Source organism: Aphelocoma coerulescens, chromosome 3 (assembly GCF_041296385.1).
Source record: "Aphelocoma coerulescens isolate FSJ_1873_10779 chromosome 3, UR_Acoe_1.0, whole genome shotgun sequence".
Classification (NCBI taxonomy): Eukaryota; Metazoa; Chordata; class Aves; order Passeriformes; family Corvidae; genus Aphelocoma; species Aphelocoma coerulescens.
This window is the reverse complement of record NC_091016.1, coordinates 54107662-54129637: the sequence shown is the minus strand read 5'-3', so window position 1 is coordinate 54129637 and position 21976 is coordinate 54107662. Positions and strand designations below refer to the sequence as shown.

The 21976-nt window shown below is 34.8% G+C and overlaps 1 protein-coding gene across 5 annotated transcripts in view; it reads right to left on the bottom strand.

Annotated features, from left to right (window-relative positions):
• The window catches only part of RYR2 (ryanodine receptor 2), a 392986-nt gene that overhangs the window by 78995 nt on the left and 292015 nt on the right, over positions 1-21976 (bottom strand). For all 5 annotated transcript variants that reach the window (XM_069010345.1, XM_069010346.1, XM_069010347.1 and 2 more), the window contains 9 exons: positions 20579-20694; positions 18992-19056; positions 16817-16938; positions 13748-13797; positions 9941-10001; positions 7984-8222; positions 5705-5786; positions 2874-3004; positions 785-1105 (listed from right to left, as the gene is read on the bottom strand). In XM_069010345.1, the coding sequence (XP_068866446.1) occupies positions 785-1105; positions 2874-3004; positions 5705-5786; positions 7984-8222; positions 9941-10001; positions 13748-13797; positions 16817-16938; positions 18992-19056; positions 20579-20694 (1187 nt within the window). The remainder of the gene's footprint in view (positions 1-784; positions 1106-2873; positions 3005-5704; positions 5787-7983; positions 8223-9940; positions 10002-13747; positions 13798-16816; positions 16939-18991; positions 19057-20578; positions 20695-21976) is intronic.

The window sequence follows — 21976 nt, the reverse complement described above, 5'->3', positions numbered from 1 at the left end:
TGAACAATTATGTAAACTAGCACTTCAACTGGGCCCATTGGTACAAAATCATTGGTAATATATTGATTAAATTACACAGAATTTTAGGCAGTTACCACCTATTCTTAGAGTGTATTACTAACTTTCAGAACACTAGAAATTCTGAATGCTACCGTGAATGAAATTACTACTACAGTAAAAACTGAAAAGTCATAAGAAAGTCTAACTGAAAAATTGAATCTACACCACTGAAGTGACTTTTCCTCAGAGATTGTAACACTGAGAATTAAAGTGTTTTTAAATTAATTTCAAGCTGTTCATGCAGTGAAGTCAATGCAACTATTACTAAAATGACATAAGCATTTCGACATTTCATTGTAATGGATATGTTAGATATACACCTTCAAACCCAGGTTTTAAGGATCCAGCACTCTTACAGAATAGCAAGGAACTGTGTAATGCCTGCAAATGAAAACTTGGTATATAATGAAAATGGGTCTAAATTACTACAGTCCTTGAATTTAATATACCACAAAAGGCACATGTGTATATTTTCAGGAAAAAGAAATAGTCTAATCTACTTATATTACTTATTGAGAGTTTAAAACATACTGCTTACACTGCTTGTTCTTTATACTTAGTATTTCTGATTCATCAAGATCTGTATGGTTTAAAAATGTAAAATATGAGTGTTCTTCTACTTCAGCTTTAACAGGATAAATACAGTGATTCAGAGTCTGTGTGTATACATACATTCTGAATATACACACATTTGCTTGCTTATTTATTTACTTTCACATCTTACCTGCTAATCTCTTCATCCAGGCTCCTTCATCAATACCAAGGTTGTTATAGATGATTTTCAATATGTTACCCAACAGAGTGTTCATGTGCTCTGACGTCAAGGCTGTGCAACACGTTTCAGCCTTGTCAGGGTTGTTCTCTGGCCCGTGCTCCCACCAGTGTGACATGTAACTGCACAGCATAGGCAGGATGACTTCCATGATATGTGGCATTTGTGTGTAACGAATACCAGATTCTGCCAGTTCCACTATTTCTTCCATTAGCTTCACCAAGGAGGGAATATTTGGGCAAACCTCTTCTACACTAGTTGGCAAATTGAGAACTATTGAAAACAAAACAACAAAAAACCAAAAAACCAAAAATCAATAAGTAGGGCATAAAAGGAAAATAATTATTCAATACAACTTTTGTTTTCTGTTTACATTTGCACCCTTCTGATCCAAAGGAAACAAACCAAATGCAAAAATAAAAAACACATCCTTTCATACTGTTGAGCAATAAACTGTTTATATGAACTATAATTAAAATTCCTGTATGAAAGCTTCAACAACATAAATATTGTGGAATGAACTCAGAGAAATCAGATGCACTTTTCTATATCCAAAATAAAGCTTAAATTTCAAAATTATTTCCAGCATAAGTTTTACAATTGAGGAAACAAATTGATAAAATGAAATCGCTCTCAACATGTTAGATGAGATCTGGAATTCTAACAGAACAAAAAGAAATCATTGTCTCTCATAATGAATTGAGCAGATTTGAGAAACTGATTCTCAAGGTGAATGTCTGATTGTAACTGTTTACTTTTGAATTCATTTGAATTTTTAGTTCCTTCCTCTGAAAAGGTGCTGCAGTTGCCTTTATTTTTGAAGGAGTTTCTTTCATCTACAAAAATAGATCTGCAAGCACAGTCTGTAGCTCCTGAATGTCTAACATACTGACATACTCATACAGTGACATATACAGGTATCTACAGAGCAAAAATTTAGCCGGCGACTTGTGAATACAAATGTCTCTACCAGCATTCCACAGTTCCTTGTCCTAAGGCTAGCCCTTTTTGAAAAGCAGTATCTTCTCCTATTTAGCGCAAATATATTTTATACAGTCATCACATAGTCTCCTTAAATATTAATGCAAGTTTGGAAAATAAATTCAAATTTCTGTTAAAATCACAACAATACAGTGGATTGTCCTTCCAGATATATTAAAACAGCTAGAACATATGGCAATTATGCACAGCTGTTGATATTTTCAAGTTTGAATACTACAGCTCTTTGGAGAATAAATCTGGTATGCTCCCTTTCTTAAAAAATAAAGTAGAAGTTATAAAATGAATGCCATTATAAACTGGCACCTTGTACGAACATACACTGTCATCTTTGTGTATCTGTAACATGATTCAGACTCGGCACATATGCAGAGCCTGTAAAGTTCTACTGCAACTTCTATTTATTGCAGGAACAGTTCGTGCATATGACTTTATTCAACCAGCATGTTACAGCATAAGAAATATCAATAATGGAATAAAAAGGTATATGCAAAATAAATATACATAATGTCACTGTAAACTAGCTGTACTGTCTTGTATGTCAAAATAAAAACCAATCTACATACTATTCTGCAATTTATTTACTTTATAAGGACATAATATGTAATTAATACAGCAAAGCTATTTTCCTTCAATTGCAAGTATGTATGTTTTAGGGATCCAATATTGTTTATGTAAACTGAGGAACCAAAGCTACTGATGAGAATGCATAATTTTATGATCAAATATAGAATATCTGAGGTACTAAAAATGTGCAAAGTCTCTTCATTAAATCAATTCCAAAGTTGTATTTTGAGAATGATATCTCAAAATTAAAATATCAGTAACAATAGGAACATAAAATCATAGATTTTATCAGACTTAGAAAAGAAATTGATTAGAAAATTCATTTAGAAAGAAAGATTTAGAAAAGAAATACAACCAAGACATTACAAGAAAATTCTCACGCTATAAAATGTATGCAAAACCACATGTCTTAAGGCAAGCAGCATTCACAGTGAAATCATGTTTTCATAACCATGATGGGAGCTTCTGGAAATACCTGCTCTATCTCTCGCATTCTTGGTATTGTAGATTGAGTAGATATTATGTTTGTTCAAGTGAGTTTCCAAAAAAGCCACTGGAAAGGCCCCTGAGAAAGCAGCCAAGCACTCTCCTAGTGCTGATCTTTGCCTGTGAATTAACAAAAACCATTAACTACACACATCTTTGATCACAGAGCGGCAGAATGGATAAAGTTGGAAGGGACCACCAGTGGGGTCAGTACTGATTGACCACACCTTGGGCTTGTATTCTGAGATGAATGCATTTCAAAAAGATAAGCCACAACAGTACTAGGATCATCCACACAAGGATGCGTAATAGAAATTGAAGTCTAGCAACCCTCTGCTAATATATGAATAAAATGTTAGAACATAAAATCTTAAAGGTGGTCTACACGGCTTACAGAAAATGAAAAACCATGCAGGGGAAACCAAAGTAATTGTAAAAATGCTTTCTGTTCTGTTACTTTCCTCTCAGCTTTACTGACCTTATAATCCCTACTACTAAGAAAAAGCTACTGGATAGAACAAGAGACCGAAATCAGCTATCATTTTATTTAAGAGATATTTCCTTTTTCTGAGAAATAGTGATAATCACTTTCATGATTAGTCTAGTATGAAAGTCAAGTTCTTTAGTGAGTGGAAAATTGCTTCTCATAATCAAGAATTCTGAGGTTTTATCACAAAGACATAGCTTTAATACCTTCAAATATATGGCATTTATTTGATAATCAAAATTCTTTGTGCGTCAATACTTTAAAAAGAGTGTTTCTAGGAAGAAGTGATGCCCTGTCACTTCACTTGGGTTCTTCAGGGGACTTCTAAACTATTCCTTCTAATTTTCAATTGAATTGATCACAACAGAATTTAGAGAGGTGAGAAATCCCTAGCTAAGACTAAATCACACATACGACAGAAATCCAAGAGAATTTGAAAACCCAGGAGAATCATGAACATTCAAGTTAAAAGGAAAAAAAGACCTCGAAACTGATCTTGTGATTTAGCAAGATTCATCCTCGGTCTATAGTTTCTCTCAGTCTTGGAGATTTTATTCCTTCTAGATCTATCTCATTACACTTGATTTTGTTAAATCTAACTCTATTCCCATTATTATTTATACTGTTTTCTCCTTCTTCCTTTTTTTTTTCCTTTTCATTAAGTTCTCATAAGTAAAACATACATCCATCACACACACCTGCAAAGAGCATACTATGTGCTTTTCGATTGCAATAATGGTTGCAAACAATCATACACAAAAATTCACTTACACTGATGTATTTTCAAAACAAGTCCCAGATCCTTTATTTGCCAAAGAGCAAAATAAATTGATTTTATATCCTTAATGAAAGTAATGAGACCTGATTTTCCACAGATATGCATTTTTTTTTACTTAAATATTGGTCCCAACCACTTTTCATATAATGGGCTATGATACCACCACAAAGGAAGCAAGGGTATGCTGTGGGGCTGCTCTGGAGTTATGCACAGGTTCATTTGCTGGAGAGGGTCACTTCCTAAACAGTAAACTTCCTAGATTACTGCTGCCAATATCTAAAATGTAGATATCTAAAATTCTGTTGAGCCTTCCTTCAGAACAGTGTTAGTCACTGAAGTGCAACTATTCAGTTTCAAGAACTGAATTTTTATGTGTATCTCTATTTTTACACATTACACAGACTAAATGTAACTTGGAGGGGGGTTAGCAGATACAGAGATGTATAAAAAAGCATTTTAATACCTCATTTACCTGTATAACTGAACTAGAAAAGAAATAGTGTTGCACAAAGGACAATTAAATTTAGAGTAATGAGAAAGACATATACATCACAATTAAACATTCTAGAAGGAAGAATAAAAATTGCTGAGCTGAATGACATAATTTTACAATACCCCAGTTAACCCTCAAATCAAGTGCTATTTATTGTAAAGTCAGGTAATTTTAATTGTAATTTTTATTTTAATTAAGAAAAATATTTTGAGAAACATATAATCTGTAGGAACCCAGAGTGCCGAGAATGTTTCTCTGCCTGTTTTTAAGGGGTTTTACCCCCTGGACAACACTGGCATAACTTTAAACCTCGGAAAAAATTACCAACAGTCAGACAACAACTAGAAAATACAGTGGTGTGAATTAGGTGATAGACTACTATGTAAGATTGTCACAGGGTGAAAAATTTAGAGGTTTTAGGCTTCTCTTTAATATAAATAGATAAGAGTAAAAAATATCAAAATGGAGGATTGTTGTTGTTCTCTAGACCTTCTTCTCCTTCTTCTATTACTCCATATTTTGCAGTAAAAGTAGTTTGGAATGATTGGATAGAAAATTCCACAGTTCCTAGTCATGTTACTAAATAATTGGTAAGAAAGTAAAAATAATGTACGTTTTTAGTAACTATTTGTTAAAATGTCTTTAAAAGGCTGTGTAAATCTTGATAATTGCTCTCACTCCTACTTTTCCTCCTTCCATGCTGTACCTGGGTCATGCTAGTGGCTCAGTTCCTCTGATAAGACTTAATAAACAACTATCTAGAAGCATTGAAACTACAGAAGACGTCTCGTTTTATCTTCTAAACGCCTTGCAAGGACTTTCAGCAAATTCTCTCTCATCAGGAGAGACTTGATTTATGGCACAATAAAGTGTCAATAATGCAGTATTTCAAGTGTAATATAATAAATGCACCTGCATTCCACTTAAAATCTGAGCACTGTTTTTTCTGTCAAGATATCTTTCCAATAATTTTCTCCTCCTATATAAATTTATGAACTGCAAATTCATGATGCTAAATATAAATGCAAATATTAAAAACAAAAGAAAAATTTTCCTTCTTACCTCTCTACATAGATACTCTTGCTGGTTCCCAGAGCATATAAACTGGCCAATATTCTATAACAAGAGACCTGAACATCTTCCACTAAAGAAAAGAAGAAAAATATATTTATAAAGAGTTTCTTTTTTTTCAATACATTCCCATAGAACTAAAATAAATTTATTTAGACAATAATAGAATTTAAAATATTAAGCTAACAAAGGCAATCCACAGAAATCACCTGCTAAATACAAAATGTCTTTGGGCCTCTGAGTACTATACTTTTTACTCAAAACTTCCATTTATTTCAATATGTTAACAGCCAAAACAGTAAACCTATTTCACTAGTGCACTAACTTAATGAAATTAATGGCATAGCAATCCTTTATATGTGGCACCTTTACAAATAGAACACCATTGTGCAAAATAAAGGTAAACCTGTTAAACAGATATTTAATTATTTTAATCACAGTTTATATCTTTTTTAATTTAAGCACTGATATCAACTAATAGCATGTACCTAATTTACAATTAGAATTTACAACCGATTAAAATCAATAAATAATCCTTTAGTTCATATGAGTATTTCACCAAAGGACATTTTAAAATTATTAAATAATTCAGTCACAAAACTGTGAGAATAATCTTAACATCTATTTGAAAAAATGCTTTTGTAATGCACGCTGCAGCAATAGTGCAACAACAGTATAAGTACCATCAAGAAGGACAACACACCCATTCTTGCCATACATATCTTTCATAGTCTCTCCTGCAGTACTAATATTATCCCTCAACATGCAATGAATGAAATGTTGTGAGTAAAACAGGGTAAGACTTGATGGGCTGGGAGAGCCTACAAGATACTGTATCAAAGCTACGTGGCCTGGCCCTTTACTGCACTGTGATTTTAGTTCAGATCACCTTGGATTTAAGTGTTTTTACATCGTAATAGTAACCTCAGGTGCCCCACCTTTGTATGTGATTTCCCCCCATGGAGTAAAACTCTGTGACTAGTACTTAGGTAAAAGCACAAGGTCAAGATACTTGTACAAATAAAATAATCTTATTCTTAACAAGATGTAAAGAGAAGTTGTGTGTAAGAAAATACGCTCTAGACAAAATAAATAGGCACAATTTAAAATAATTATTCTTTCTCAGTTCATGAATTCCAAATTTGGTGTTTTACACCAGTGGGATGTATGTAGAACAGCTGACTAAGAACACGAACTTGAGTGATCAAATATTCAAAGCTAAATATTAAGTTCCAAAACATGGAATACCAGAGATCAAAACTTATACAAGTCATGAACATGTTGATGCCTCAAAAAGTGTTTTATGATGAACAAATTACTTTTTCTGGATACTGTCACAGTCTCCTGAATTTTACAGAAATAGTTTAATGAAAAAAGTGGATGTTTACGTCTCATGACATTCAAATCTATCAATACAACTCTGAATTTTTCAAGAGTTCTTTTAATGCTATTTTAAATAATGCTTTTTCAAGATTCTAAAAAAAGAAAAAAATATAACTCAATAGTCTTTTCCTCCAGGTCCTTCTCAGAGATTTTCATAACTAACTGAGTTAGCTATAGAGAGCAGGACTTCCCCCTTTAGTGCCACCTGGACAGTGATATTTCTGTGAGTTCCTAAAATACATAAAATTACATTTTTGTGTGCAGACTTTGTTTTGTGTGCAAAGTCTGAAAAATTTTGGCTGCAAAATTTTGAGGTTGGGAAAATAAAGGACCACTGAATCTGCTATAATCAGAATCTATATACAGAAATTCGACATACAAGCTCTCATATACATTCCCTTCTCTGGTGTCTGAATTCTTCAGGAGCTCCTTCCACTTTTCCTTTTTCCAAAGAATTTAAGGACCTACCCAGATTCCCCTCTAACTGAAACTGAGTCATGGTGCATGTATGATGGTGTAACATTCTTGTAGTATAATCTTATTTACAGACAGAGTAACGACAAAGTAACTTGCACAAAGTGAATTCTCACACATGAAGAAAGTCGCAGTAAATCTATGGTAAAGTTATAAACAAAATGGATCCTTCTGACTTTCTAATCATGGACACATTTGCTTTAATATTTATTCAAAGTCCACTAAAACCTGCAGACTGTTTTTGGTCGATTGGAGCAAATGTTTGATTAAACCAATGACAATTTTGTCAAAAATGACATAGGATTTGTCCTTCCCTAACAGAATTGAGGGTCTAGTAATGCTTTCTACATGACACTACAGATATTTTAATGGCATAGCCCTTCTACGTACACACATGAATATATGATACATACATATCAAATCTTCCCCAAACTGGTGCTGTCCAATATGCTCAAACAAAGAAGACAGCACTGGCAGGAGAGCAACTGTGGTATAATTGATGATTTGTGTAACTCCTTTTGGCTGGTTTCTGCTGTGTGTAAACTGGCCTTGCTTAAGATTTTCCATCGTTTTCTCCAGATCCTCAGCAGCATTGTCCAAAAAGGCTCTCAATGCCATCCTAACAGATTCCAGACCAGTTTTCATCACAGTCCTGTTTATAGCATGCAAAAAGAATGAAGAAGAATATTCTATTAGACAAGCATGGAATAAAGCTTAGTCTTGGATTATATGAAATAAATAATAGAAATATGAAGAAATATCTTTCATCTTTTAACATTGTAAAATCTCTTCAGAGCAGAATAATTGACTGAAAACAAGTTTTATAGGTATCCTGCAGAACACAAGGATACTTATCTGTTTTCCTGCCAAGCAAATAGTCCTTTCAAAATTTATAAATTGATTCATTTGCCTTCACAGAGGAAAAAACCAAAAAGTACCTAACAAAAATAAGAATTAGTAAGTGTGTGATTTCTGACTCCAGAAAGAGAAGAACTGTCTCAAGCTAGAACTCAGAAATTCTTCCCAGTTACGACAGTCACATTTCTGTCTCCAGAATAAGGGCATCAGAAAGAATGAGTAAAAACTACCACATCTCTTAAAATCAAATCAATAAATTCATGAACAAATAAATGAATTTGGTTATGCAACTATAGTACCATAGTCAATTATGTAAAGATATAATCCAGGAGAATTATTACCTTATACTTTTTTACCTTATATGATTTACTAGCTCAATTAAAAAGATCCCTTGTTTAAGGAAAGTATCCATTTAAGGCATGCATGAAATAAATCGAGTTGATGGTCTTTTGTAAATTGAAGATCAGTCCAATTCTTTTAGTCTGATTGTCTATTTTAAAGAGTGAATATATACAGTTTCAAAAACAATCTCTTTAAATTTTCATGTTACCTCCATGAATTCCTTTATCTCCATCTGGAACTATTTTTACATCTCTACCAAGAGCTGAATTAGTGACCTTCACCTACATCTGTATTCTGTCTGTGTGATAGCATGGACAATGGAAAACTTCAGACAAAAAAACCCAATATATTGCAAAATAAAGGAGTACCATGCAAGAGCTGAGCCATATTAATGGCCATGATAATGACTCTACCCCATAGCAAATGGAATGTAAAACTTGTCCATAAAAGCTACTGCAAGGACACTGAGAAAAAGAACTATCTGTGCATAATCCAGCCAATTGTTTTGAGATTAAATGCAAAGTGAAATAAGTTACCTTAAAATTTCCATGGAGACAGTTTAAGCTATCATATTTTGTTTTACAACTGCAAAGATCTAAAAAACAACTATCAGCTGAGCTGGCTGACTTTACAGTAAATGAAAAGCAACACATTACCCTCCAATATATCAAGGCTGTCTCATCCATAAACCTCACAATAACAGCTCAAGCAGCTCAATTTAATATAAAAATAACACTGAATTCTATGCAAAGGTTTCGGGGTTTTTTCAAATTAGAACCTGAATTAATTTTGCAAAGAAGACATTCTACAAGACAGATTTACTGTATTCCATGTGGACTTAACTCCTGAAGTTTTTGATTAAACAGTGTAAGGAAAATAATAAAATATTTCTAACTTTATTGTGGTTTTGAGAAAGTCACATGATTAAAACCACGTGAACTAACAGCCAGAAGCTTCTGGACACCAGTGATCCTTAACGAAGTTTAAAGTGTAACCTACAAATAGTGTCAAACCCTAGTAATTGACCTGTTTAGCAATGGCAATTCTTTTCAGCACTGTAACTTCCTGTGTGTTGAAATTCTGTAGCCTCACACAGGTAGCCCAAAGGTAACTGCATATTACTTTCCTCAGTGATTTTCCTTGTACTTTAGAAAATACAATCAGTATTACCTCGCATCCAAGGTCTGCCCCAGTATGTGAAGACAGTTGACTATTGATGTTGCATCATTTCCTAGAGAGGGAGGAAAATTATCCACCAATGAAGCTGAGCATAGCATATAGCTGATCGACACTCTGCTAACTGTACCTCTGGATTTAATGAAAGAGTAAATGACACAGCAGAAGAGCAACTGAACTTCTGCATAATTTCAACATTCAAGTTAAAAAACATGCAGTTTTTTGTCTTAGCCTTGTTTACACAAACACAGTAACTAGAGGCAGTAAAGCATCTCTTATAAAATAGCTGAGGCAGTCAAGATGGAAGCACTTAAATGTGGGGTTAATTAGAGCTGCAGTGTATTGTCTGGTTTTCATTTGATTTCTCTAAGTTTTGCTTTAATTAATTCAAGTTTATCTGAATATTTATCTTCTCCCTCTCAGTAACATAAAAGTTGTGAACTTTCCAAAGTTGCTTTTGCAGGAGGAGAACACTTACATAAAATATCATTTAAAAAGTTAGTTCCCTGGTGTTCCCCATAGGCTGCAGCCATTTGTGGCTTAATTGGGTGTGGTCCACATGAATAACAGTCTCTGACATAATACACATATTCCATAATTTTTTTCCCATTTAAGTATGTAAAAAGAGGACTTACACACAACAAGCCTTCTATGCACATGTACATCTCAAAATGTTGCCAGGTACAAGCCTCTTTCCTCTGTGATCTCTTTTTAAGTCCAGAACAGATGTAGGCTACACAAATTTGAACCACAGCCTGTTTTTCTAATTGCCTTTTTTTTTTTAATGAAATTATGCAAGAATAAAACTGCCTTTTTTCACTTCTCTTTAAATTTTCCTCATTAAAAAAAAAGTAGAAACAATTTGAATGTTTAAGATTTATGAAAATACTTCTATCTGCATACAGTGGTACAGCGTACTATATTTTCTCACTGGCGGTTATTTCTTAAAAATACAAATGAACATACAACTAAAATTAGTAATTGTTTCACTGAACTAGAGATTTTAAAAGATAAATTGCAAGGAAGGTGTGGGAGGTTTGCTACAGCACTGAGAAAGCTGGTCTGCGCTACCAAAATTAGGAAATATTGTTGTGGTGTTCATCCACAGGAGATTAAACAAACCAGAACCACAGCTCCCAGGGCTGCCTCAGACAGACAGCCCCACCTTTTTTCACTGGCACAAGTGATCATGCATCATGTGATCAGTGGTAGAACAAGCAGGTAAGAAAGCTGAGGTGATGTAAAAAATCCTACCAAAATCATCACCCCAAAAGATTAAGGATTTTTTTTTGTCAGATCAATTTTTTTTTCCTTATAATTTGATGCTCTGTTAATAGGAATGCCAGTGCTGATGAAAAGAGCACAGAACTGTGCTAAAACAGCAGGTATGGAGGGAAGTACTCAAAGCACACCGGACTGTGGATTAGACCATCACAGAATCATGGAATGGCTTGGGTTGGAAGAGACCTTACAGATCATCTAGGTCCAACCTCCTGCTGTGGGCAAGGACATGTTCCACTAGACCAGGCTTGCTCAAAGCCCCATCCAACCTGGCCTGAACATTTCCAGTGATGGGGCAGCCACAAATTCTCAGCAACCTGCTCCAGAATCTAATGGCTTACTAGAAATTTAAACAGCATAAAAATTGAATCAAACTACTTATACAAATTTGGTTTTTAAATTTGAGAAAATATAGATTAATATGCTCAGTGCACCAAAATTATTCACTAAAATCTTTCAATTTCTGCCCAGTAATACTAATGAAAATAAATCAATACAGCCTTCCTGATGTACAGGTCCAGCTCTCAAACAATAAATTATTGTGGTCAAAATCTACTTTCACATTGTAAAAAAATAATGATTCCATGCTGAATTACAATTCCATAATTTCAATGACACTCAGATATCAAATGTGACTATTTCAGTTCACTCTATAAGATGTGCAGACTTAATTTCCCATTTTATCAAACTCCTATGTACATCTTAAGCTACATGACTTTCACTAATGATTTTCATAAATGATGCTGTATATTCAGAAGTGCCATTCAAATTCACAGTAATACAAAATACCTATACGACAAAACTATATAGAATTGTGCTATATGTTATAGCAAACTCCACACTATCCATCAAAGTTATTATTGAGCAACTTTCACTCACAGAAGATGTCTTCAAAATGCACAAATAACTTTCTAGGCCCCAGCTGTGCTCAGTTATGAGCATTTTCTCCTCTTACACAGTCTTTGCTGGAATAAGTGCAACTGTCTTGATCAGACTTTCTCACATCATGCAATTCACTTGCAAGGGCAAGGAAACTTTAAGGTGACTTTGACTTATTAGGTCCACAGTAAACAACCCAATCATGTTCCATAGTCTCATGACGACCTTGTCATAATTCACACAAAAACTACTGTGTTGACATAAAGATTTTGTACTCCTTTTAGTTACTGCAGTCTTCTAGGAAAAGAGTTAAAAAACAAACTATAGCCATCACAAATAATCAGCTGATCCTATCTGACTTAATTCCTAGCACTTGAACCCAGCAAAGCAACAGGAAATAAACAAGCTGAGATGTGGAATAGAAAGGAACTTTTCTTTAGTACTGAAGAAAGTTATGTTGACTTTGGTTTTCAATTTCAACCATGACTCATTTTAGGAAAAAAAAAAAAGTCTGAAAACCAAATGCACAAATAACAAAAAAGATTTGCAAAATTTTAATAGTATACCTGAGCTAGTTCATTCTTTGAAGAAACAACCTAGGGTAAAAATCAGAGCTTATGTGTACATTTGTGACATATTCCACCCTTCAGAAAAAGCTGCAACAATGCCACACAGCTGCAGAAATAACTCCATTCCTCCTACGATCTTTTGGCTTTAGAGGCAAATCCACTCAGCTCCTTCCAAAATATTTAAAAGTGATTATCCTAAAACACCTTCTGATCATTCTTCTCAGTTTAATGGTTTTCATAATGGTCTGTAAGCTTTTTAAACATCACACTGCTGCAGCGAGTTCCTTCCCTTCAAATTGAACGAAATATGCGGGAATTGAGTTAGATGCGTGTTATCATAATCTAATTCGCTACATAATTACCCAATTAGGTATGTTCATGGATGCTGAAGTTTGCACTGCATCCATCATAGAAGCTATGTATGCATAGGATGTACTATTCCAACTCTCCTAGCACCACGGCATAAGAAAAAACTGCAAAGTAAATGACTGTGCCGCACATTGCATATAATGTATACACTTGATACAGTCTTCAAATTGACTTCAATTCAGTGATTTTCAAATGGCGTAAGACAAACACCGAGCTCCTGCCAAGGTCACATAATACCAGAAAGAGAGTATACATGCGTATGTGGAGTCAAGCACATCTGGGAATATTCAAGAATTCCACAGAACATAACTAAGCATTTCAGCCCACTTCTAATTTTCCTTGATGACTTTCCAATAGAAATGTGCAGTTCTGACTGTCAAATGTTTTCCCAAATGATTTAGAATAACATTACAAATCAGTCATTTTAATTTACTCATCAAAATTTTTTGATAGGATAATGAAACCCAAATATTAGTTGAGACACACATAAAACTAAACAACACCCTCCCCCAAACTGAAAACTACAAAAGCTTTTTGTTCTATCTAATAAATTCTGTGATCTACCAATCTAAACAATAAGTGGTCTGTGTAGACCATGCATTTCAGCCATGCAGCATGCAACAAAGCAGCACTTAACACAATGCAAAAACGGCAAAGAAAACCAAGTGATGGCCATGCTAGTATTTTTCAAGGGTCTCCTTACCAAACAGTGAAATCCTATGCCTGACAAGAACTCCAAGTTTGCAGAACAGGCTGAAGACAAAAGAAAAATAAAAGAGAAGAGAAGGGAAAAGGAAAAAAATAAGGGGGAGGGGGAGGGGGACAAGAAAGAAAAAATAACAGCTGATATATGAGCAGGAAAAGCAACATGATGTCACGCAGAAAGAATCAATTGTCTGAGCAGAATGTGGGACAGAATACTAAAGAAAGAACTTCCAAGTGCGTATCCTTAACAAACATGGTTAAATAAGCACATATTATAATTAAAGAAACAAACAAAAAAAAATTAAAAGCAAAGCTAATTAATATAAAAGCATTCTATACAATAACCCACAAGGAAATAACCATCAAAGCTTTAAAAAGTAAAATGTGGTCATTGTGCTATACAGGATACCACTGACAATTTGAGAACAAGAGTTAAGGGAATCAGATTAATTGAGGTATGTGATGGCAAATGTTTAACTAGTTCAATTAGGATCTTGTAAACTTGAACACAGAAAGAATTTCTTTTCAAATAAGTTTTCTTTTTTTAAATATTCCCTCTTACATGGTTTAAAACAATATGATCAATGATTTTGTTTCACATGTTTGAACTACTTCCTGTGCTGATGAACAGTACTCCATTGAGAACAAAGAAGCGTGAAATTTTGTGCTAACTCATAGAAGCAGGAGCAAACTGCCCTACCCAAATTGACCTGGGCTCCAGATTAAGGAGGAATTAAATCTGTCTTCATAATCTGGTTTAGTGTGAGAATATTCATAATGAATGTCCATTTTGGTGTTACTATTTTATGCTGCAAACTCCTTCATCTGCTATAAATGACATGAACAATATCATGTCATTTTATTAAGCTACTTAAGTAATAGGCACACTAGCTATTTATTAGCCTCTGATTTAAAAGCAAAAGATACAATAAGCATGTCTGCACAGCCTATGGATGAGATCTGAACATGTTGTTCCATTTACAGACAAGAGCATGGTGTCAAATGGAAGCATTTATGTCCAGAATCACAACAGCCAGGTTAATGTGGTATTGAATCCAGCTAATTAGCCAGTGCACAGTGATCCACTCTAGAAACAGCAACTGCTCTGTTTTAGAAATGAGTCTGCTTGGTGCATGTTCAGGGATCTCTGTTCACTTTTTAATCCATGATGCAGACATAAACTATATATTCTTTTATGAGGACCTTGGTTCACCAAGTCCAACAGGCAAAGCTGTAGAGAAGCATGTTAGCATCATATAGATTTTTTTGTCCATTCTGGAAAAGATATAAATAGCTCACCAATCTATCTTATGTTCTGACATACAAATATTACTCAACTGACTGTACCATGCAGTAGATGCTATGTTTTCACAAAGTGAGACTGAAACTATTATCTACAGCACATTTAGCTGAGGTTAAATAAATAAGTCCAAATTGCCAATACTTCAATTGTTCAGAACCAATTTCATACAACTACAGTAGTACAAGAACTTGTAACATGGTCTACTGGATGAGAAATTCAAAAAATCCAATCGCGAAGAGGTTGGTTACAAATACAACAGAATATAATGCCACTGCATTTCAGGAAGAAGCCTGACCCATATTTTTTAGCAAAACAGATCTGGATTTACTGTATTTTCTGAATATGGAATGGTTGTTGCATATGCTAAGACTTTCACTGCATTATCAATATCCAAAACTATACTCTTCCATAGCTTAATGAATGCAAGTTTATCTTCACTGGATAACGAAAGCAGCCAGGAACTGCCCTTAGCTTGAAGCAAATTCTGTGTAGGAGGTGCACTCAATAGGATTAGCTATTACTCATCCAAGATTTCCTTGTTTCTGTTTTCTTCTCCTTGGCTGACACACCTGGATGGCACATAACCCAATCAAGTATGGCAGCAGCTCTGATCTTTTTGCAGGACTATATGTTCGGGAATCTTACACAGCTATAGAGCATATGTGCATAAATCCTGAATCTCTATGCAGTAGGTATGCTGATATATTTGACATATTCCAGAAGTAGGGAATTTATTGGCATGATTTAACAACTGTAAAAATACTGTTATCTAGGACACTGCAGACAGAAAAATAGCAGCTCATAAGACTGGAAAATTATTTATATGCACGCATTTTGATACATTTTGATAGTTTTTATATCCCTTGAAGAACACCATTCAGATAAGCTGCCAGATCAGATTAATCCATGAGACGACACAAAGTCAAGACAACCATTACTTACTTGTGCTTAATATTGTGCTAGAAATTTCACGCAGTATTCACACAACCTTGCAATCCCTGCATGTCTGTATGACCACCAGTATTTTTGACACTGTCAGCCTCAAAATACAGCAATTCAATATCGCATGGTTCATGCCCAAGAACAGCCAAGAAGGCAACCATCATACATGCCCACATTACAGGTATTCAAGAGATCCTGTGTGAAGCTTGTAATCCCCCTCACTAAATGGGAAATGTGGATTTCAATTCAATCAGAACTGAAAACATCTTAGAGAGATGGTCTTAAAAAAAGCGTAACTTCAGGGAAAGAATTAAGTCAGTATTTCTGTGACAGTACTATTCTTATTAATATTTATGAAGCTAAAGAAAGAATGCAACTCCCTTATTTTTAACTTTTGGGATGGACATTAAAAATGATATTTATTGATTTAATGATATAAAAGTTTGGCTTTTAAATCTAACAAAATCTTGCAGGAATAATGATTTCTGCATATACCTTTTTCTAAGAATGAAAACTGATACATAATTGTTTATAGTCTGTGCCACAGACTATGCAAGTGTTCCACTGTTGGATATAAGGATAAACTGAAGTTCCCTGCATGCTAAAATAATCCTTTTTAAACAGCATATAATAATAGCTCTGTACTCCTCTCCATTTTATACAATGAATTTTCCTAACAGGGAAAGAAAGTGAAAAATTATTCATTTGTGTGTACATTAAAATATTTCCGTGCCTCCCACTTCTTACTCTCCCACAATCAACTGTTGCTCTTTAAAGACAAACACACATATGCATAGACATTAATATTATTTTAAGCTTTACCTTGTCACCATTTCTTTCTCTTTATTAGAGGCATGGCCTCCACTTGTGAGAGGCCTACTTGCTGAAGATAAGAAATACAGGCGATGATTTTTAAAATACTGATCAATCAAAGGGAGCACAACCTGAAATTATATCAGAAAGAGTGGTTATCTCAGGACCTTCTTTACTCTGTTCTGTATTATGCTTTGTAAGTCACAACTAAAAAAGACAGAAGATTTCAAACAGTTTTCTGTTTTAAAACCTGTTTGGGTTTTTTCTTTAATAGCTATTCCTCTGAATTTATTTAGTATTCAAGGCACTTAATATGTTATCAAGAAAGGCAGTAGAAAAAAATTTTACATTAGCACTGGGACTTATCTGTAGGTTTTTTTAAGAGGAGTACAATGCAGAAACTATAATTTAATTTTATCTTGCAATTTAAGATTTTTACCATCCACATAACCAAAAACAACTATATGCTTTGTTCCTTTTAATGTAGGTTTTAAAAAAATCACCTACAACTGTCAGCACCCTAACAGCAGTTAGTTCAAGACTTTTCAAATAAAACTCCCTAAACAACTTCACTTTCTAAGGGCTTGTCCACAGAAATTTTCCTGTTTACTTCCTGTGGTGATTATTACTCAATGCCCACTGCAGGTGTCAGACAGGAGGAGATCCAAAATAAACAGCCAGAAAGAAAATATGAAATTGCTTCCTTTTTGGAGCACAAGAAAGTGGAATGCTAACTTCTGAGCCAATCAGCTTCACAAATAATACCACATAGAAGTAGAGTCTAAGGCATTGAAATTACAACTTACTGCAAGGATACTAGGATTAGAAAATGCTGCAGACAGTTGCCTTTTCTTATTCACTGATGAATTCAAAAGGCATTTTTGAATATGCAAATATCATACAAACTTTCACATGTGAAAAGAATAAGCAGATTTTCTTGGTTTATAATGTGCAAAATCATGACAGAAAAAGGAGAATTGTGCTGAGAGGAATCTCATGACTGTCAGAGGGAAAGGGAAGTGCAAAGTCCTGCACTTGGGGAGGAATAAGTCCAGTTACCAGGACACACTGAAGGCTAATCAGCTGAAAAGCAGTTTTGCAAAGAAGGACCTGGGGATCTTCAGTGGACAGCAAACAGACCATGAGCCAACAACGCAATCTTACTGCAAAAGCAGCCAACAGCATCCTGGATTGAATTAGACAGAGTGCTTGTCAGCAGGTCCAGAGAAGGGGTTCTTCCTCTCTACTCAACACTGGAGAGACCACATCTGAAGTGCTGTATCTAGGTTCTGGTGCTGTGTCTGGTTACGAGCTCCCCAGTACAAGAGAAACATTGACATACTGGAGAGAGTCCAGCAAAGGGTCGCAAAGATGATTAAGGAACAAGAGGATCTTTTAAATTACAAGAGACTGAGGAAGCTGGGACCCTAACCTGGAGAAAGAAGGCTCAGGGAGGATCTCACCAATGTGTATAAATATCTGAAGGGAATGGGTAAAGAAGATGGACCCAAGCTCTTTCCCACTGTGACAAGACCAGAGTCAACAGGCACAAACTGAAACATGGTAGGTTCTCTCAAACCATCAGGAAGCACTTTTTTTTACTGTCAGGGGGACTGAGCACTGTCACAGGTTGCCCAGAGAGATTGTGGAGTCCCTATCCTTGGAGATACTCAAAAGATGTCTGGACATGGTTCTCTGACACTGATATGCAAAGGACCCTTCCAACTTCAGCCACTGTGTGACTCCGTGATGGAGACAATAGCATGGTTTTAAAATGAGAGGAATAACTACCATGACACTGAAAGACACACAGTCATCTTAATTCTAATAACTATTTCTCACATAAACCTGCCTGAAGATTGTAAAAGAGAAAAATCTTCAAAATTAGGCTAAGCCAGAAAACAGAAAATGTAGGGAGCTTATGAATAACATCATATGAATAGCTGCAGAACATGGAGCAGGAAATAATGAGAATAAACACTATAGTCCTGTAATCTTCCCACATCTATACTTCATCCTACATTGCTTTCAAGCTATTTTTATTACTGCTGGTTTTAATTAATAAAAGAATTAATTAAACACAGAAAAACAGCACTATAGCAATAACAGTCACTAAAAATTACGTCTGAGTAACACTTCTGTTACTCACTGTGTTGACAAAGAATAAGCAAAAATATACCGTACTTTGGCAAAAAACTTGATTTCTTGTTCATATGGGAATTGCTCTCCTTTGCCTCTGCTGCCACCATCTGCAGAGAGAAGAAAATTAGCTCCCTGTGATACATCCTAATTATAGTCTACTCTGCATTTTTCTTAGGAAGTGTACGCTGTACACAAATAATACTGGTCATCTTCAGATGTAGATTTAAGGTACCTCAAACAGTATATGCACTAGTTAAAGTAGCATTTTATGACAACCTCGTTAGAGGAAAAGTAACAGCAAATAAAATGCATAAAGAATAACTGCCCAAATCTTCATAAAAGTGCAGGCATCTTGTAGTCCAAAGAGAAATGGATGCTTTTGTGAGACAAAGATCTGGTGCTATGTTTATCTTTTCCTCTTACAGGTGACCATTTGGAAGCCTGAACTCAGCTTCTAGCACCTTTCTCCAGTTGTTCCCAGGAGAAACACAAATTAATGAATTTTCATTCCTCATTTGTGAACATTGTACTAAAGAACAAAATTAATGGTTAGATCTATCCAACTGAAATTTAAATTGCTTCACTGTTCCCTTACTATAAAAAACAAAATCTCTGTCAAAATAAAATCTGATACAGCTTCCAAACTATCATTTATTTATTGTCTTCTTTCCATTAATCTATTGAGGGACTTGAATGGTATTTGTTCCACCAATGTTTCTAGTGTTTCAGTATTTAATCATTATCATTCTTGCAGTTATTCCAGCAATTTATGTAATTAAGAATGATGAAGCCATGGTAACCAAGCATTAGCAGCAGAAGTAACCTGATGAGTTATTAAGACCAGACTTTTGTTACTGTAAGTAACCACAGCATATAATAGCTCAAAAATTTGACATATTTCCACATTAAAACTATATTGGTTTTTAGAAGAGCATTGATTTATTCAATCTCCCTGATGTTCCTGTTACTGTCATTTACAGCATATATGACTAAGAGGCACAGTCTATGTTACGTGTCATTGCAACTCCTATGGTCACAAGAAAAGCTGCACCTGGCCAGTTTTTTTGGCTTTTACTGCTCATGTAAGAAGCTGACTTGGGTCACCAAACTTTCTATTTTTCACCTTCACCAAAAGCAGATAAAGTTAAATCCTTCATAGCACTGTTGACAAAACATGTGCCAGGTATTTGTGAAAGAACATTCCCATTGTGGGAGTTTGTTGAAGATGTTTCTCTACTCCCTTTTTCCAGAGAAAATTTCAGAATGGTACAAATGACGGTTTCATTTGCTCTCTGAAAAAGGGATTACATGTGACTAGCAACTATTAAGGTGCACATGTGAGAGATTATAATTTTATGCATAAATGCAAGGAGGCAGTTAGTTTTCTTTTTCAAAGAATGAAAGTCATACATTTTGGCTGTAAATTTTTAATCTGATGCATGAATATGAAAAACTGGAATGAATGGCAATTGCATAACTCCAAAATTCATGATCTTCATCTACTACAGGAAATTAAGGGGAAAACTAGTCCAGGAATGTACCAATCTTTAAAAGGTTTTCTGGTCATTTTTATAACACCAGTCATCTTAGGTAGTAATTGTTTTAAAAAAGGTGCAAGGGCTACTATACCAAACTCCAAAATGTACTGATGGGCTTCATCCACGTATCTTATAAGCTGCTGAAGGAAACTGTAGGCAAAGCGTTTCTCAATGGAAGGCGTGTCTAATTCCAGGTCCTTAAGTCCTCTGTAAAAAGAAACGAGCAAATTTTTACACATGCAGAAGGACTCAAAGCCATTTTACCTCTTCATGTAGTCTGACACCATTTTCTCTGGTAATGATTATGTGCTTGTTAATATAAGAATTTTTTTTGTGTGTTTGATGTAGACAGTAATCTTACTTAGGTTTTGAGCAATTTCTTAAGACACAACTAGATTTCACAACTAGAAGGTTAGAAAAAAAATTACACTTGTCAAGCAGAATAATCCACTATTATTATAATTTCTTTCCATTCCTTGTAAGGCATTACTATCTTAAATTTCCCTCCAGGGACTAATTCTTGTGTGAGGGAGTTTTGAAGCTGGAAAAATATTTTGATTTAAACAATCAAACTAGAAGTAAATCTAATATCCATCACTGACTTTTCCTGAAAAGTTTGCATGCTAACAGAAAAGTTCTAAATAGCTATGTAGCATTTGTGAAAAATCAGAGGAAAACCAAAACAAAATGATGGAATCACTTTTACAGCATGTTCTATCCATCTTAGTTACTAGTCTGATATAAAAAAACATCTTCTTTCTACAAGAATGAATCTCCAAAGCATGAATCCATGTCATGGGCTGACACCCCTAGCAACAAGCTGGCAGTGGCATAAGCCTTGTTTATACAGGATCAGGACTTAACTGATGACACATGAAAAAGCTATTCTTAAACAGCAAGGGAATCAGTCACACCTCATCTCCCCCTGACTCATGCACCAAGTTATATTAGTACTCAGCAAGGTTGCAAGTTTAAAAAGTATACCTACTGCATACAGAATAGAACTGCCTGTGTACTGCACATTTATGATTTAAATTAAAATATTGATGATGGTAGGGTTCAGATTCAGAAAAAGAGATTCTTAAAATAAAACAGCTTTCTCAGCTGTCGATACAGATAATGGTATATATAATAATGTCTGCTTCATTAAGGCTATCTGATCAAGGACCTCCTCAATGCAGAAGTGGGTAATAAAAGAGAAACCACAAACCAGAAAACCTAGAGACACAAATCTGATAGAAAAAAGATGAAGGAGACAACACTGGAGAACAAAAGTCTCAAGTTTACTAATTAAGGGACCATTAAGAAACTTCAGGGACAGCTTTGGAAAGGGCCACCTAAACTTTGTAACTCCTAAGAGGAAGGGACATGAGGATTTGGATTACTTGTACACAAAGCAATGACAAAATATACAGTGGGGAAGGATCAAGAAAGAGCAAAGTGAAGAAGAGACAAAAACAGATTTCAAAATAATTGGTCACATGTTAAC